The sequence below is a fragment of the Myxine glutinosa genome, chromosome 4 (assembly GCF_964187855.1).
Source record: "Myxine glutinosa chromosome 4, kmMyxGlut1.1, whole genome shotgun sequence".
In the NCBI taxonomy this organism is placed as follows: Eukaryota; Metazoa; Chordata; class Myxini; order Myxiniformes; family Myxinidae; genus Myxine; species Myxine glutinosa.
In genome coordinates, this window is record NC_136264.1 from 69,909,176 (window position 1) to 69,926,866 (window position 17,691).

The 17,691-nt window shown below is 43.0% G+C and overlaps 2 protein-coding genes across 4 annotated transcripts in view; one reads left to right on the forward strand and one right to left on the reverse strand.

Moving 5' to 3' along the window:
• Positions 1–316: 316 nt before the first annotated feature.
• On the reverse strand, positions 317–7,784 carry LOC144891727 (uncharacterized). The gene is made up of 3 exons (XM_078775867.1): positions 7,685–7,784; positions 4,963–5,073; positions 317–1,400 (listed from the first exon to the last, which is right to left on the reverse strand). Exons 1-3 carry the CDS (start codon positions 7,754–7,756, stop codon positions 1,230–1,232), a joined length of 354 nt encoding a protein of 117 aa, XP_078631993.1. The 5' UTR covers positions 7,757–7,784; the 3' UTR covers positions 317–1,229.
• A 178-nt stretch (positions 7,785–7,962) lies between these two features.
• ETFDH (electron transfer flavoprotein dehydrogenase) overlaps positions 7,963–17,691 on the forward strand; it is a 64,246-nt gene continuing 54,517 nt past the window's right edge. Inside the window, exons 1-3 of one of the 3 annotated variants that reach the window (XM_078775863.1) lie at positions 7,963–8,106; positions 11,696–11,824; positions 11,968–12,197. In XM_078775863.1, the coding sequence (XP_078631989.1) occupies positions 8,064–8,106; positions 11,696–11,824; positions 11,968–12,197 (402 nt within the window). In that variant the 5' untranslated portion in view covers positions 7,963–8,063. Of the gene's footprint in view, positions 8,107–8,686; positions 8,892–11,695; positions 11,825–11,967; positions 12,198–17,691 lie in introns of those variants that run through there. The other 2 variants (XM_068112493.2, XM_078775864.1) reach the window with 2 other exon arrangements.

Consider the following 17,691-nt stretch of genomic DNA (forward strand, 5'->3'; position numbering starts at 1 on the left):
GATATTTTTGTCGTCGATTGGCTCGGCCTACCTGCAGTGACTCGATTGTGTAGTCGATACATTTTGATCCAAAAGGTTTGCAGGTTTAAAATCTTATCAACCCATTGGGGTAGTAGATTATCAAACATACATGACAAAGCTTAAACTAAAAACGATTTGAAAATGTAAAGCTGACCACGTCATACTGAACAACTTGATGAAAACGGCCAAAAATACAAAAAATTGTGACGATTTCAGGCGACCTCAACTTTTTGACCTCAAAAGCAATAGGTCTCATTGACCCAATATGCAAACCATGCTCAAATATCAAGTCATGTGGATGAAAATTGACGATTTTATTCAACCTTTTGATCTAAAAAAACAATTGGCTTCTTGCTTTTGATTGGTGAACCAATTCAATGACTCAATATGCAAATTCTTCAAATTTACGGTCAATTCGATGGAAATTGATGATTTTATGTGACTGACCTCTTGACCAAATTATTAATTTGTCTTCTCCATATTCTCATAATAAAGCTTTGTTGAAAATTTGATGAGGAAACTCAAATGGTAAAAAAAAAAAAAGTTACAGCCCGGACAGACAAACACAGAAGTGATTCCCGTTTCGCGGGGGACGAGCTCACTAGCCAGCCGGTCTGTGAATACACCTTCCAAATTACAGGTTAGGAACCATGTATCTATTACATTGCACGTGTATGGGAAGACGATGATGTGAGGTTAAAAGTTTTTTTGGTTTTATTTGTTAATGAGTAGAGAAAGGAAAAGAGATGATATCCAGGAAGAAGGGAGACGACAAAATGAGCATATGTAATAAACAGATGACTACAATGCAGGGTCAGCTTAATTTTTTTTTCTTTTTCAGCTGTTTTGCTATATAAAGGTAATTTCACAACAAATTCGACACTACTTTGGCTTAAGAACACGCTCAACCACAGAATTATGACTCCCACAATGCACTGCTGCAATATAATTAAGGATTAATGTATTATGAAATCTATTTGCAAAAAAATGATGAAGTCCTTGGAACCTGCTTAGAGATTTTATGGTCAACTTTTAACATTTATATGACCAAAATATTTTATTGTTTTACATGATACACCACACATATTATATACGAACTGTTAAACGGTGACAAACAGAATACCAACAAGAGAATTTACACAAGAGGTGAATATGGTTTAAGCCAAAAAGAGCTGAGGCTTGATTAATTTATTTATTCTCTCTCCAGTCTAGCCTTGTTCCCCCGGAGTGCCGGTGCTGAAGGTCTGACGTCCTTTTGTGAGAAGGGTGTGCCATGCAGTAAGGAAGCGTGTGCTCTGGCTGCAGGTTTTCTCCAATACACAGACTTCTTCGGCCACTCCCTCCGTCACTTGCAACAGCTTGGCGAGATGCTCCGCCGCCTACCGTGGAGGATAATCACAAAGCAGTTTAAAGGAGTTCACTCAAACTGGACTTTACGCCAGCAACATGGAAGAATAATTTGAAGGGACGACTTAACCTTATCAGCACTTCTAAAATATATGCAGACTTGTTCAGATGATGGCTGTAGCTCTATAAAAGCATAGTTGGCAACAAGCCAAATATACGATATAATACCAATTGTGAGGGAAAAGGAAAGCATCTGACATTCAAGGAAAGCATTTGACACTCATGAAGCTGTGTAATTATTGGGGGCTGGTAGGGAGGGGTCCCTGGTTCAGAGTTATGGAGCATCAGCAGGGGACAATGGGACCAGATGTGCAAAAATAATTTACGTAATAAATTTGGACAGCCCCCTACTGTAAAATATGGAGCTTGCTAGAATATGGCAGTCACAACTACAATGGTCTAAAAAAAAAACACCTTTAGAGGCCATTTTTCCCCGCAAAGCGGGGGTTGGCCTTTTTCGGGAACCGTGGTTGTTGTTGTTTTTTGGTCCCCTTTTTGAAGCAATGTTTTACGGCCGGATGCCCTTCCTGACGCCAACCCTTTTTGCCGCCTTTAACGACAAACAGGGAATTACCAGTGAACTGATACTCAATTTGCCGACCTCGGAAGGATGACAGGCTGAGTCAACCCCCCTGGCGTTAATTCAGCGATCGACCGGGATTCGAACCCAGGATCCTAAGCCGGCACCCTAGCCGCTAGCCCAACACCAGGATAATAGACAACTACAATGGTCTATTATCCCATATTTAAATTAGCCTACAAACATGGTCTCCATCGTCCAAGGGCTCAAAGCAAGTGCATTTGATGTGGTTCGACACAAGGTGGTGTTACAACAGCAACGAGAAACTTCTTGCAAGGCCAGCTATTCCCGTAGGCCTGTTTGGTGTACTTTGCATCATAGACTGGTCGGATATTTCCAAAAGTTGCCAATGAATCCAAGGGCGTTTCTTTGCGAAAGTCGGCAACATATCACCTTCTATGTGTTTCTGTATGCCGAATCCAAAAAAGAATGTTGCCAAGCTGAATTTTGAAGTCAACATGCCCAAAATGACAAAATTCAAAATGGCCGCCAATTCACACCAAAAAGCTTATATATCAGCTACTAAACAATGTAGAAAGTTGATTTTGGTGGCTATGCCCACATTTTTGGGGACAAGAAAGTTGTAGTAGTAGTGTTATGACAACGAACATGAAAATGCTTTGTTTGTCTTGCTTGATCAAGCAAAGGTGTTCTCATCTGAGCAGCACTCAACCCTACAGAACATTGTAACGAAGGATATAGCCACTGGTGACATTGAAATATCTCTTCTAACTGCATATCACCATGGCCAAACACAACTAAATGCCTTTGTCAAAGGCAGACTCATGCCTCATGATCAAGAGCAAGGTGTTGTCCAGTATAAATTTCGAGATCCTATTCACAAGAATAATGCATCGACATTTGCAACCCTGTATGAAATAAAGATGCAAGACAAGAACACTGCCAAGCAGACCATTCTGAAAGTAGATTGAAGTATCCTGCACCGACTCCTTGTTGCTTACCAAGGTGGTCGGGAAGTCAACATGGAAGTAATATTACGACATGAACTCATGCCAGTACCAGTATCACTTTGTGAAATGAACAAATCCCTCAGAACTGGTACAATGTCAATATTGGCCGATGTCTTGACACAGCATGTTACTTGCCCACCATCAATCACACTTGAAGGAGAATCAGGATTGATGAATTATAATTGATGGCCAAGCATGTAGCACTTGGAAAGCCAGACAAGGCCAAAACATTTGGTCATGTGGCAGATGCATTTGTGAAATGTGTTGCAAAAAGGAAGTGCATACAAAAGAATCGATGTAGTATTTGGCAGATACCGGAAAATATCAATCAAGGCATCCACACGATCAAGACGTAACAGAAGTACTCATGCTGTTCGTCGAGTCATCGAAGATCGCAATGTTCCCCTTCCAAACAATTGGGAAAGTTTTCTTGCTCTTCCTGAAAATAAAGCTGACCATGCCAAGTTCATATCAGATGAACTGATGCTTCAAACTCAAGATCACGAGAAAACAATTGTTGTTGCTAGTGGTTTCTCTGATGAGGAAGAGGTCATAAGCTTAAATCAAGGTCTCAATTTGACCAATCTCACAGCCAACCATGAACAAGGGGGGGGGATACTAGACTCATTTTGCATGCCATTCACATGAGCAAAGAGATGGCTATGGACAACATTGTTCTTGTTTCAAGGGATGTTGATGTCCTTATTATTCTGCTGGCTCATCTACATGAAATTTCCTGCATGTGCAAAGTGTGGTTGATGGCTGGGACAGCGAGAAAACCAAAATACATACCCCTGCGTGAAGTGTTTGAGAAGCTGCCTAAAGGATCAGAGAAAGGCATTCTTCAATTCCATGCTTTGACTGGCACAGACACTACTTCATTTGTATATGGCCATTCCAAAAAAACAGCATGAGAAATCTTTAAGCATCACTTTGACCTTCTTTTGAATGTTGGATTGGATGAACTGACAAGTGATGCTATGAAACAAGCAGAGTGTTTCATGTGCAAGATTTACAAGGTTGCAGTAGATTCACTTGATGAGGCCCGCCATATGCTCTTTGCTCGCACTGACAGTCTAGAAAAGTTGCCACCAACAAGTGATGCCTTCAGTTTCCATATATGCAAAGAATGCACTTTCAGGTGATGGTGTGGCGACAGGCAAATATTGCCATACAGAGACTGCCCAATCCAGAAAATATGGGATGGCAAATTGAACAGAATGATCTTGTACCCATCCTTATGTTTTTGGAGCCAATTCCCCAAGCTTGTTTGGAAATTATTCATTGCCAATGCAAAACTGGCTGCAGAAATCTCCGGTGCAAGCAAAACTTCCTTGTACTGGACCATGTTACCTGTGCTGATGTTAACCAAGACCTCACATGCATAAACCAAACTTAAATCTGAAGACTTGCATAAACGTCTTGAATTGCATATGTATAGTAAAATAACTACACAACTATTGAATGAAATGTGAAAAGTTATCATCATGGCCAGATTTTTGGCAGAATAAAAGTGGATAGATTACTACAAGAATTAATCTTTTGATGGCTTACAAGTTCTGATATATTAGAAATCATACCTGTTTGACCATGGTGGCCATAATAAGAATTTATTTTGGCTTAATCAACTTTCCTGTCCCCAAAAATGTGGGTATAGCCACCAAATTCAACTTTCTACATTGTTTAGTAGCTGAAATATAAGCTTTTTAGTGTGAATTGGTGGCCATTTTGAATTTTGTCATTTTGGGCATGTTAACTTAAAAATTCCGCTTGGCAACATTGTTTTTTGGATTCAGCATACAAAAACACGTAGAAGATGATATGTTGCCGACTTTCTCAAAGAAACGCCCGTGGGTTTACAATTAAGAGAATACCGACCAGTCTACCATACTCCAGTTGGGGTTTAGACACAATCCCGGAGCGGAGACCCTACAAACCTCAGACGCGGCGGTGGAATTGTACAACGTGCTGTTCAAAATGTACCTTGTCAAGTTGAAAAGATAATTCGTCTTCAATTTCTTCCTCATCATTGATTTCTTCCAACCTTCCATTCCTTTCAATTGAGACGGACATGAGTTCAGCCATTCTCGTCACCTTTCCAAAGAAGAGAACAATCATTTTGTATCATGATTACATCAGCAAGCAAGTAAAGGTTAATCAAATGTCACAAGAATACAAAGTTATTCAAATGAGCACAAATTTCAAGCTTTTATAAGATCATTAACAGCAACAAAAAGAATCACAGGTCCGGGGCGTCGGTCTCCATGGATATAAAATGGCTTCTAATTGCAAGTTGGCACTGCTGCTAGTACATAGACACTCCAGTTGTGTTTGTCGGAGATACATTAATTTCGAATTGAATTAAGTTTTCTTGGTGCCTTAAATGGACGAAAAGGAAATTATTCCTTGGATGGAATAACTTGTGGATATATATATATATATATATACTTCTGGTAGGTATGCAAACCGCTGACACTTAGATTATACACCACCTATGAAACTTTGTGCTTCCACTAACACAAGGCATTGTCGCAGAGCATTATTTTGTACACCTCACATGTACATAAAAATATAGTGGGCGAATTAGAAATAAAATAATGGAGTGCCAGTGCCAGTTTCCATGTGAAAGTGAATTTGCTGGTAAATTAATTTGCAATCTTTATTTAATTCATAGATATTATAAATCATAGTTATTACTGAAGGTCCAAAATTTGCCCAAGATAATTGAAATATTGAAGAGGAAGTATGATTAAAAGTGTCCAAAACATTAAGACTACGAGAACAGCGCTCGGTAGGGCACGTACCCCCGCTAGGATGAACAGTTTATGTTTTGTATCCACTGATGGGCCGAATCCGTATTCCGACCTGAACCAAAATCTAATCGGCTTGTTCTCGTCACCTAACCAACTCATCCCCAAAGTTTAGTAATAACTCTTCCACACGTTTTTGAAATATCATGTTATTTATCGCTTTTCACCCGATCTCTCAATATTAAATAATTATTGTATCCGCATCCATATTCAGATCTTCACCAAAATCGAATCAATTCGTCCTTGTCACACACACAACCGGTACACCAAGTTTCGGCCAAATCGGTCTATAACTTTTTTGAGATATCCTGCTATGTATCGGTTTTAGTCCTCTCACTTGGACAAGAATTACATTAAAATTCTAGTATCCGGATCCGGATCTTCACCAAAATCGAATCGATTCGTCCTTGTCACATTCGCAACATCTCCATCAAGTTTCGGCCAAATCCGTCCACAACTTTTTTGAGATATCCTGCCATGTATCGTTTTTGGCCCTATCTCCCAATGGTGAAGAATCACTTAAAAAATTCTAGTAGCCGGATCCGAATCCGGATCTTCACCAAATCGAATCATTTCGTCCTTGTCACATACGCAACATCTCCATCAAGTCTCGTCCAAATCCGTCCACAACTTTTTTGAGATATCCTGCCATGTATCGTTTTTGGCCCCATCTCCCAATGGTGAAGAATCACTTAAAAAATTCTAGTAGCCGGATCCGAATCCGGATCTTCACCAAATCGAATCATTTCGTCCTTGTCACATACGCAACATCTCCATCAAGTCTCGTCCAAATCCGTCCACAACTTTTTAAAGATATCCTGCCATGTATCGTTTTTGGCCATATCTCCCAATGGTATTGGTGAAGAATCACTTTTAAAATTCTAGTAGCCGGATCCGAATCCGGATCTTCACCAAATCGAATCATTTCGTCCTTGTCACATGCTACCTCTCTGCCAAATTTTGTCCGAATCCGTCCACAACGTTTTGAAATATCTAGTTCACAGACAGACAGACAGACAAACAGACAGGGGTGAAAACATAACCTTCATCCACCTTCGGTGGCGGAGGTAACAGAGATATTGTCTGCCAATGTCCCCTATTTACAGCCATCATGTATGAAGCATTACATGCTGTCTTTTTATTTAAAGTGAATAAATGTAACGGTGACGTCTATATCAGTTTAATTAGATGCATTTTTGACTGGTGTTGATTTTTTTTTTTCAATAGCTGTTGTTGTAAAAACACCGACTGAGGACATATGACGTCATATCTGCAGGTAATATCCTATGTTGAATTTAAGTATCCCCTATTGAGGTCTCATTGTCCTATTTCTGGGTGGCTACCTGTCTGAAATTAATCAATATGACGTGAGGAACATTCATAGAACATTTGGCACGTTTGTCCACCAGGAAACGGTAATTCCAAAATATTTCATTAAGCCACCTTACTATTAATATGTAATTTTTCATGGGATTTGTTAGGCATTAGGAGGCCTTGATCCTCAGAAGATCTACGAAATTTGGTGAAAATAGGACTATTAGTATTAGATTTAGCATCACGGGTGATGAAGTTTGCAGTCAAGTTTCATCTAAATCGTGTGTGTTGCTGACAGATGGACACCTGGCGATGCTGATACTTCACCTAAACTATATTGCAGGTAAGTTAAAAATAGTTATCAAATATTTAACCAAAATAAAATCACGAATCTCCGCAATCACGTAAGTATGATGATAATAACAATAACTGAATAAGGCCTACGCCTATGGCTATACAGAGGCCTACAAGTTAAATTAAAAACAAAAAAAAGGAATACTCCTTTGAAGGTTGACAAAAATGGAGGGGAAAAACAACCAAACAAAATCTGTGCAACAATGTCAAACATAATGAAAACTCACAATTGGATCAGTTTGGAGTTTGAGGTGCTTTGTTACTATTAGCTTGGACTGGCACTCTGGCAGCGCACGCATGCCGGGCGGGTGGGCGTCTGGAAGGCGCGCTCGTGGAGTTCCTCACCGAAATTGGCATTTTATTTGTGCTACAAATATCGTTAATCGATTTGTAAATCCGTTATAACAAGGAAGAAAAAGCTACAGAGGAAAATAATTTCGATCTTGCATACACATGTTGTTGTTGTTGTTTTTATGTTTATGTGATATATTTGTTTTAAAGGTGATACCAGTACGGCCTGAAAGTCAGTGAAGCGTCTCGTAGGAAATCATTCGATATATTCTGTGGTAAACAAGGCGGAATAAAGGATTTATTCGAGACATCGTGATGGCGTCGCGACTCTTCAAAAGCTCCACGGCGGGTATTCCGGGTAAGTTAGTCAGTAAATACCAGAATAAGGTATTTACTGGCACGTGTAGTGGAGTGTTTGTTTTATAACTGTTCCGCACAATGCCTTGTAAAGCACTATTTACGTTCGTAAGGTTTTATTACACAATAAACGTTCACTTTAAACTCGTCGAATGTGATTCTCAACTTGTACTTTCGCGTTGAATTGTTAGGTTCGAATCCCGACATCCTTGTGGGTTATGGTTGTTCATATACATTATGTATTATCCTTCGGTAGTTTTGTACGAAAGTGTCGAGCTGCATACGTCAACTTACAATGATGTTTATTTGGCGACGATGACGTCATTATTAAAGCTTTTTGAAGGCTCCTGGGGAAAAGGGGGGTGATCAAGAGGAAGAAGAAGAGGGGGGGGCTTAGAGTGAACACTGGTGAGGATGACCTTTACTACTACTTTAACTGTCGCAATCGTTCCCACCCTCTTGTGCGGTAGGTTGGTGAAAGTTTTTATTTATTTATTTTCTCCTAGTCTTTCACGAAGCGGCTGGTCAGATCCGATGTTCGACTGAAAATGGCAGGAATTTGTCTTTCTTTCTTTTTTCAGGATCCTGACAATAACTCACCTACTCTTCACAAAGGACACAATAGGATCTATAATGTCCACCAACAAATGCTTGCAGATGAGACGCTCATCTTAACGTCCATGTGAGAGACGGTGCATTTTGTGACGTACCGCCATGTCTGCGAAACGTCAATACGACAGTTTGTAAGTCTGGTCGGAAATCAAACCCAGACTAGACGGTTCAAAGGTAAGTGTGCCACTTCTGCACCATCCTGTTGGACTACTACTTCCTTTGACTAAGTCAGGTTAAACTGCTCCTGTATGTTTGAATTTTGTGGACCACCCTGCATCTGTGCACAAAGGTGAGGTACTCTTTATGTTAGTCCTTCAAAAAGGCCGTCCAAGCTGCCCATGCATCAGGCTGTTTGTTAGTTTGATTGCAAATGACAACTGATTGTGGTTATCAATTTCAATACAGCAGTTACCACTTGTATTGGTAGCATTGGCGTAGTCCTGCCGGAGAGCACCGGGGCACCACCGCTCCGGCACCTCAATCCATCCGAGGCAGAGCGTATCTGCACAACAGTTGAAAAGCAAGACCGATAATATCTAACAACGGCGTAGCCAGGCTTGTTTTATACTTTAGTTGAAGAAGATAGTATGACATGGGTGGGGATACCAGTTAGCAATTAATTTCAGTATTAAAAAAAAATTCAATAAATGCCGCATTCCTGTGGCACCTTCAATCGAGTGTCATGTATTGACAGCAGGTTCGTATAGGACTTGGACAAAAAAAACTTACCTAGTCTGTGTTGCTATATCCAGTGAATGGCGAAACTGCAAATGCGGAATCCGCGAATGTCACGGATGGAAACTCTTACGTCATTTCCTCATTCTGCTTTAAACTCAATATCTCTATATTTTCATTCCAAACATCATCATTCAATCACAAATTAATACTATATTATTAATATATCAAAATATAATGTTAAATCACGATTGTATTTCGATGTTGTCAAACTCGTGAACTGTCGTCATCTGTTCACTTCCGGATTTGGGATCGAGATCCGTGTTGATCACATTTCAAAATCGTAATAATATTGAGGAATTTCTGAAACCTCTGACCTATCTTACCTGCTGAGACCCAAACACATTCCATGGAAGGTTATTATATTTCCTTTTTGTAAAATCTGCAATTGTAATGGTTACTAAACGCTGTCCTGTCATGTGACCAGACCCTCAGCTCTGATTGGTGTACGTTTGTGTGGACATGCATACATGCACCATACGGATAGACAAGCACTGTTCCAGATGGTATTGCCTTATGGCTACTTTGTAAAACAAAAACAAAAAAACACCTGCATTCACGATTAGTTGAGTTATTGTGCTTTGTGTAATTTCACCGTCAAATAATTGGGGCCAAAGCTTGTCCTGAAGCTTTATGTCAATATGTTGGACACTTTGTATAAGGAGTGATATAACAACACAGGTGTATAGGCAACACATATCTGGATGAATTGCCGAATACAGCAAGGTCCGGAAGTGAGACAAACTTTCCAACCATTATATATCCAGATTTAGCGAATTATCTTGTATTTACAAAAAGTATTGTTATGTCGGCGGGGGTAGTAATATGTAGAGCCAGATAGATCTGTGTAGGTAACGTGCTTCGTCTGTCGCGGTAAGGAATCTGCCCTGTAATAAGTTTCATGTGTAGGCGTTTTGTCGGTTAAGAGTATATCTGTGAGCATACCAGGATGTTCGAGTGATAAGTAGAGTAGGGATTAAAGAATAAAGCCCTGTATGTCTTACCCGGTCAGCCAAACCTTTGTCCTGTATGGCAATGCACACCACTTAGACACTTAGGTAGGATCTTTATTGCAACACTAAATAACTCCCTTCCCTAACATGACATTGGAAGACGAACAGGCAAAAGGAAACCAGGCCAGGACACCGCCGCATGGCCGCCGCCAATTACACCTCCGACAGGCCTAACCACATCGGGTGCCATGTGCTATCACCACGCTACACGCTACGAGCTATCACCACGCTACATGCTACGAGCTATCGCCACGCTACGGTCCTGTGATTGGTCGGCACGCTCGGCTCGAACCTCCAGCTAATGCGAGAGGTGCGAAGCTGGAAGGTTCGGTGGAAGTCGCTGGTTGGTAGCGCGCCAAGGCTGACGTCTCCGGCAAGGTTATTTAAGGGAGCCCCGAACGCCATTTGCTCTCTTGGTGCTTGGACATAATTCGCTCTTCTCTTCTCTTCTTCGTTTTGCACAGCTAGCCTTTTTGGACATCCGGCGCTTCGTTTTGCGCAGCCCGAGTTAAGTTGAGTCATAGCCCGAGTGGAGTTCGCTTGCGTCTTGCACGTTTGCTTCGGGAGAGCTGACTGGGACGTGGCAGGCCGATCGTGTGTGAAGATCGACCTCGCTTGGAGCCGCTAGCCTGCGTTGGACGCGTGGTGCTTTTCCTGCTGTGGGACCTCGTGGGTGCTTTGGAATTTGGAGCAAGGCCTGGTGGCGCGCGAGCTCGAACGGAGCTTGGAGCCGCATGGTGGATGATACCAAGACAAGACGAGGGACAGATAAGGCCAATCCCCATTACATTTTACACAACGTGTTCTTTTCCTTTAATTCATATTCCTGTCTCTCGTTTCTGATATCTGTGTGTGGGGTCGTCCCAATTTAGGCTTCTTTATTAGTTTATTCCCGCGTTTTCCTGTTCCTGCGTTCCGGTCCGGTTCTGACGTTTTCTTTAAAGGGGATTTTGAATTGTGAGATTAAGTGTGTGCGAGCGTTAATTGTTAAACTATTGTTTATCGTGGTAAAATGTGCATATTTCGTTTACCACTCATTTTGGGGACTCAGATGGTTAGTCTCATGTTAAAAGTTTATGTGACGGTCGATCTGGCGATTACATCATGGCCGACATTTTTGCAGGACTCTGGTACCTCAAAATTTGGTGCCACACCTGTGATTGATAGTGCTGTAAAAGTGCTGTCCATTTCATTTAACAGTTTTTTTCGGTGTACCTCTGGTGACTGCAGTGAGACTCTGTGAGGTATTTTTACCGAGCACTACAGCCGGCAGATTGTGCAGTACAAGCAACCCACCTGTGCCAAGAATCACAACACACTACTCCATCTATCCACGTGAAAAGGACCCCCGATGGGAGGGTGAGATCTCTGATGCATTTCTTTGTTTTGTTCACTACTTTGGAAGTTAACGTAACTCATTCAGTTTTGAAACTTCTCAATCAAAAATGAATGCAATGCTTTATAAAACGTGCTTTTGTCGTCACGATTTCAAACTCTTCAAGGTGTGAATATGGAACGCTTTTCGGACAACGTGGACGTTTTGGTGGTCGGGGGAGGTCCGGCAGGACTGACGACCGCGATCCGTCTCAAACAGCTTGCAAAACAAGGTAGTCAGGAACTGCGTGTTTGTCTGGTGGAGAAGGCTTCCCATCTTGGAGCCCACATTCTCTCCGGTGCCTGCATAGAACCCTTGGCCCTCAATGAACTTTTCCCTGACTGGAAGGAAAGAGGGGTGAGCATTTTGGAAGAACAAGTTCTGGTTTGGAACCTGGAGACTCTTCTAGCTTTGCAAATGCAATAGGCTTTGTGGTTTATCATTATTTTTGTTTGTCACTTGCTTTCTAAGCCTCGACTTATGATTACTGGTCCAAGTATAAAGCTGTCATCCTCATGCATTGCAGGTAGGTCTTTACACAAATTGCTACGCCATCCTTCAGATGAGCCATTAAGCCAGCTATCCTAACTGCTAGCACTTGCTTGTTGATGTTGAAGATGCCATGGTACCTTTTTTTTAAGGGTAGGCGTTTTTATGCTGGTATTCTTGCCAAATCCTACTTTTCTGTCCTAATCGATGTAGTGCAATCCATCAGCAGTATTGTTGAATGAATGAATGAATGATCGTTTTAAGGCCATTTTCCCCGCTAGAGCGGGCGTTAGCCTTGCTGGCCCCATGACAATCATGGTTCCCTGTTTGAGGCAATGTTTTTATGGCCGGATGCTCTTCCTGACGCCAACCCTTGGTCACGCTCTTACGATGCGCAGGGATACGGTGTACCTATTCTAAACCGGGGTACACACCAGGATCATTCATCCCAGCAAGCTGGTACTCAATTTGCCGACCTCGGAAGGATGACAGGCTGACAGGCATATTGTTATGCCTCCATAAATAATACAAACCTGCATCCAAGTATCCTAACTGTGGGCGTGAGGTGTGGGGGGAGTTGGGGACAGAATGGGTGACCACATACAAAAATGTGGGGAGAGCGCACAAAAATGTGGGGAGACCATGGGGCGTGTTGGTGTATAAGTCCCTGGTGTTGGGCTAGCGGCTAGGGTGCCAGCTTAGGATCCTAGGATCTTGGGTTCGAATCCCGGTCGATCGCTGAATTAACGCCAGGGGGGTTGACTCAGCCTGTCATCCTTCCGAGGTCGGCTAATTGAGTACCAGTTCACTGGTAATTCCCTGTTTGTCGTTAAAAGGCGGCAAAAAGGGTTGGCGTCAGGAAGGGCATCCGGCCGTAAAACATTGCTTCAAAAAGGGGACCAAAAAACAACAACAACCACGGTTCCCGAAAAAGGCCAACGCCCGCTTTGCGGGGGAAAATGGCCTCTAAAGGTGGTTATTTTTTGTTATATATCCAAGTGCAGTATACATGGCAATGATTAAATATACCAGTGGTCAACACTAACCTTTTAGGGGGCTTGCCCTGCTGGGCAACCATTTCAGAATTTTGGTTGCCCAGGGAAAAAATGTTTTTCATTCATTAGCACAACCACTATTCAACTCGACAATCATAGCGTGTTTTGGTTTTGCAAGCGACCACGTGAGCATCCAGCAAGATATGAGTTTGCTCAGGGCGTTTTCATGGTAACCTTAGTAAAGGGAGGTATATAATAATGGACTTGTGTGTCTTGCACACAGACACACACACACACATACCACCTTTCCGATTACCTTAACACCTTTGCAAGCGCTCACACAAAAGATCGCGAGTAACAATGATATCACTGTTAACATTTACTAGCGGGCACGCCCTCTGGTCGGGATTACCCATGTCGACCCACTACACATGGATGGCCGTTTAGTGTCCAGAGAACCAAAGAAACGTAAAATTGTCAGGGATAGCACCGCAATCACAATACAGTAATCATCAGGATGAGTCACAAGGTGAGGAAAGCGTGTGATAAAGATGCAGCACGGTAATCACAATATTGTAATCACCGCTGTGAGGGATGAGGTAACATGACGTGAGGAAAGTGTATGATAGACGCAGCACCGTTATCACAATATTGTAATCACCGCTGTGAGAGATGAGGTAACATGACGTGAGGAAAGCGTGTGATAAAGATGCAGCACGGTAATCACAATATAGTAATCACCGCTGTGAGGGATGAGGTAACATGACGTGAGGAAAGTGTGTGATCGACGCAGCATCGTTATCACAATATTGTAATCACCGCTGTGAGAGATGAGGTAACATGAGGTGAAGAAAGTGTGTGATCGACGTAGCATCGTTATCACAATATTGTAATCACCGCTGTGAGGGATGAGGTAACATGAGGTGAGGAAAGTGTGTGATCGACGTAGCATCGTTATCACAATATTGTAATCACCGCTGTGAGGGATGAGGTAACATGAGGTGAGGAAAGTGTGTGATCGACGCAGCATCGTTATCACAATATTGTAATCACCGCTGTGAGAGATGAGGTAACATGACGTGAGGAAAGTGTGTGATCGACGCAGCATCGTTATCACAATATTGTAATCACCAATGTGAGGGATGAGGTAACATGACGTGAGGAAAGTGTGTGATCGACGTAGCATCGTTATCACAATAGTGTAATCACCGCTGTGAGAGATGAGGTAACATGACGTGAGGAAAGCATGTGGTAGACGCAGCATCGTTATCACAATAGTGTAATCACCAATGTGAGAGGTGTGGAAAGTGCGTGATAAAGACTCCACCGGCCGCACCGTAATCACAGCATTGTAATCACCACTATGCGAGGTGAGGAAACATGAGGTGAGGAAACGTGTGATTTGCCGAACCTCCCAAATGGGCCGTTGTTTTCTGACGCAAATCGACACAATAACTATAAAAACGAATAAAGATGCTGGAAAAACGGTCACATCCAATTGGTCAGTGCCACGCCCAATCGACGAGTGAATATTTCTGACATAGATTCAGCCACACAACCTTTATTAGTCAATTATTGATCCAGAAGAACATTCTGCACATCAAAAATTGTTTTGTACATACATATTCAATGTTGTCAATATGGATGTTCAAGGCACGATAATGAGGTTGCCTGATGCCAAATTTTGGTTGACTGAGCAACGTTAATCTCGAGCCTTGAATCTATCTATAATTCCAGTAATCTCTGTCTGTACGTTTGTACGTTTGTCTGTCTGTGACCGCTGTTTCTCGACAACCACGGGTCCGATATACTTTTAACTTGCCAGGTATATTGCTGGGGACCCGAGGATGTGCCTTTTCAAGGTTTCATATTAATCGGACAATTACTTACCGAGCTATGTCCAAAAAACGATTCAACCAATCAGAGAGCAGCGAACGATCGCGTGTGCCGGCGTTGCGAATGGACCAAACCATTCCATGTAAATAGAGGGGGGGGGTTCTGTGGTCGTTGCGAATGGACGAAACCATTTCATGTAAATAGAGGGGGGGGGATTGTCACTGTACTCGCAAGCCGTTCGCCGTTCGCTTTGGCGTTGCGAATGGACCAAACCATTTCATGTAAATAGAGGGGGGGGATATAATTTTAGATAGATATATAGTACGGGCATATATATAGTACGGGCATGCCCTAGTATATCTCAATTTTTATAACTTTTTTTATTTGAAATCTCTGACCTCCAAATTAAGCCTTTTGTGGGGTGGTCTTTTTTATTTTCTTTTTTTTTTGTATACAGAGTCGAGGCTCGTGAAAGAGCTAACATTTATCAAACAAACAAATCAAACAAGCAAACAAAGTATATAAAAAGGGGAGCGGTCGACAAGATGGGGAGAGAAGGGGGGGAAGCGCACAAACACAACATTTGAGAGCAGGGACATCGGGAGATGTGTGGGAGGGAGAGGGCCTGGGGGGGGGGGGGGCAGGATAGGTATAAAACGCAAGGACACCAAGGACTTTCAGGAAAGAAGTCGGCACCTCAAAAAGTGGATTTGGGGTGAAATTAGCGGGGGTAGAAAAGATCAAGGTTTTGGATTGGGGAAGATAAGAGATGGTGGTGAACAGCCGTTTTAAAGACCTGGAGGGAGGAGTGGGATTGAAGAGAGTGAGGGAGTTTGTTCCAGAGGTGGGAGAAAAGAGGAGTGAAGGTGAGCAGAGAGTCTTGATTTTGGCAGTTTAACCATAAGAGGGTAGCAGGCAGATCTTGTGCGACCTGTAGGAATATTTGGGGGACAGAGCCCAGAGAGAGCTGGGGGAGCAAGGCCGGAGAGGAGTCGGCAGAAGACGGAAAGACCACCAACCTGCCTGCAGTGAGTAAGTGAAACGCCCTCGGAGATAGCGTCATCGCGGGAGATTCCAATGATTCTGAATGCTTTGGTTTCAACAGTGTGAAGACGAGCTAGGTGTGAGGCAGGAGCACCAGCCCAGAGGGGAGAGCAGTACTCCATTGAGCTGCGGATGAAAGCCTTGTATGTGGTGAGGAGCTCAGGTGTGCCAAGGAAGGACTTCGCACGACGGAGGATGCCCAGTCGGCGACTGGCTTTGGAAGCCAGCTTGGAAATGTGGTTTTCCCAGGAAAGATCATGGCAGTTAGTGGGACCCAAAAGCTTGAGTGACAGAACTTCTTGGAGAGGAATATTCAGAAAGTAGATGGGAGGGTTGTCCAGTCGGTCTTTTCGTAGAGACTTCGAAGAGTGTGAGATTTGTCAGGATTGAAAGACATGTTCCACTTGTTTGCCCAGTCTGTGATTTTGTCCAGGTCTGCAGAGAGTGAGGAGGCTGCAGACTGCCGATCTGAGGGATGAGGAATGGAGCGGCAGAGAGTGGAGTCATCAGCAAAGAGATAGAGAGGATTTTCAAGAGAGTCAGAGAGATCATTGATGAAGACCACAAAAAGCACAGGGCCCAGAACACTGCCTTGGGGAACTCCAGCCTGAACAGGAAGAGGAGATGAGAGAAACCCATTCAGGGCCACACGTTGACTACGACTAGAGAGGAAGTCCGCCAGCCATGCGTGGAGATTTCCATGGATACCAAAGGAGGAGAGTTTGGTGAGCAGAGCGGGGTGCCAGACCGTATCGAAGGCACGTGATATGTCGAGGGAGACGGCTCTAATTTCCTGTTTGGCATTGAGGACTTCCATCCATTGTTGAGACAGCAGAAGCAGCATGTCCAGAGTAGAGTGACCTGGTCTGAAACCAAATTGATGATCAGAGATCAAGCCATTGGAGGAGAGGAAAGATTTCGTATCCAAAGCAATGATGGATTCCATGACTTTGCTGATAATTGGGAGAAGGCTGATTGGTCTGTAGTTGCTAGGATCTGTTTTTGCACCTTTTTTGTGCAAAGCGGTGATGTTGGCTGATTTCCAAGCAGATGGCCGTTGACCTTGAGCAAAAGAGAGGGTGAAGAGAACAGAGAGAGGGAGTGAAAGAGCAGAAGAACAGGATTTTAGGACCCGTGGGCTGATGCCATCAGGTCCAGTTGCAGAATCAAAGTCGAGGGTTGACAGAAACTTTTCCACCTTGTCAGGAGGAAAGGACACGGAGTCCAGGAGCAGCTGCGTACGACTGGGTACGGTGGGTACAGAGAGGGATGGGTTTGGGACACAAGATTTAGAGGCAAACACAGAGTTGAGGCATTCAGCTTTTTCACGTGCAGAGTCAGCTGTGTAGCCATTTGAGGTAAGGGAGGGGATGGAGGGGGAACAAACACCAGAAACAGATTTGACCAGACGCCACCAGGATTTGGAAGAGGGAGACAGATAAGAGAGTTCGGTCTTGAGAATGGAGAGATATTGTTTCCTGGCTCTT

Coding starts and splice junctions, on each gene's coding strand:
- LOC144891727 (XM_078775867.1), bottom strand. CDS start 7,756: ATGCGTGCGCTGCCAGAGTGCCAGTCCAAGCTAATAGTAACAAAGCAC. Junction 5,074..7,684: donor AACTCCAAACTGATCCAATT/GTGAGTTTTCAT, acceptor TTCTTTGGAAAG/GTGACGAGAATGGCTGAACT. Junction 1,401..4,962: donor TATCTTTTCAACTTGACAAG/GTACATTTTGAA, acceptor CCTCCACGGTAG/GCGGCGGAGCATCTCGCCAA.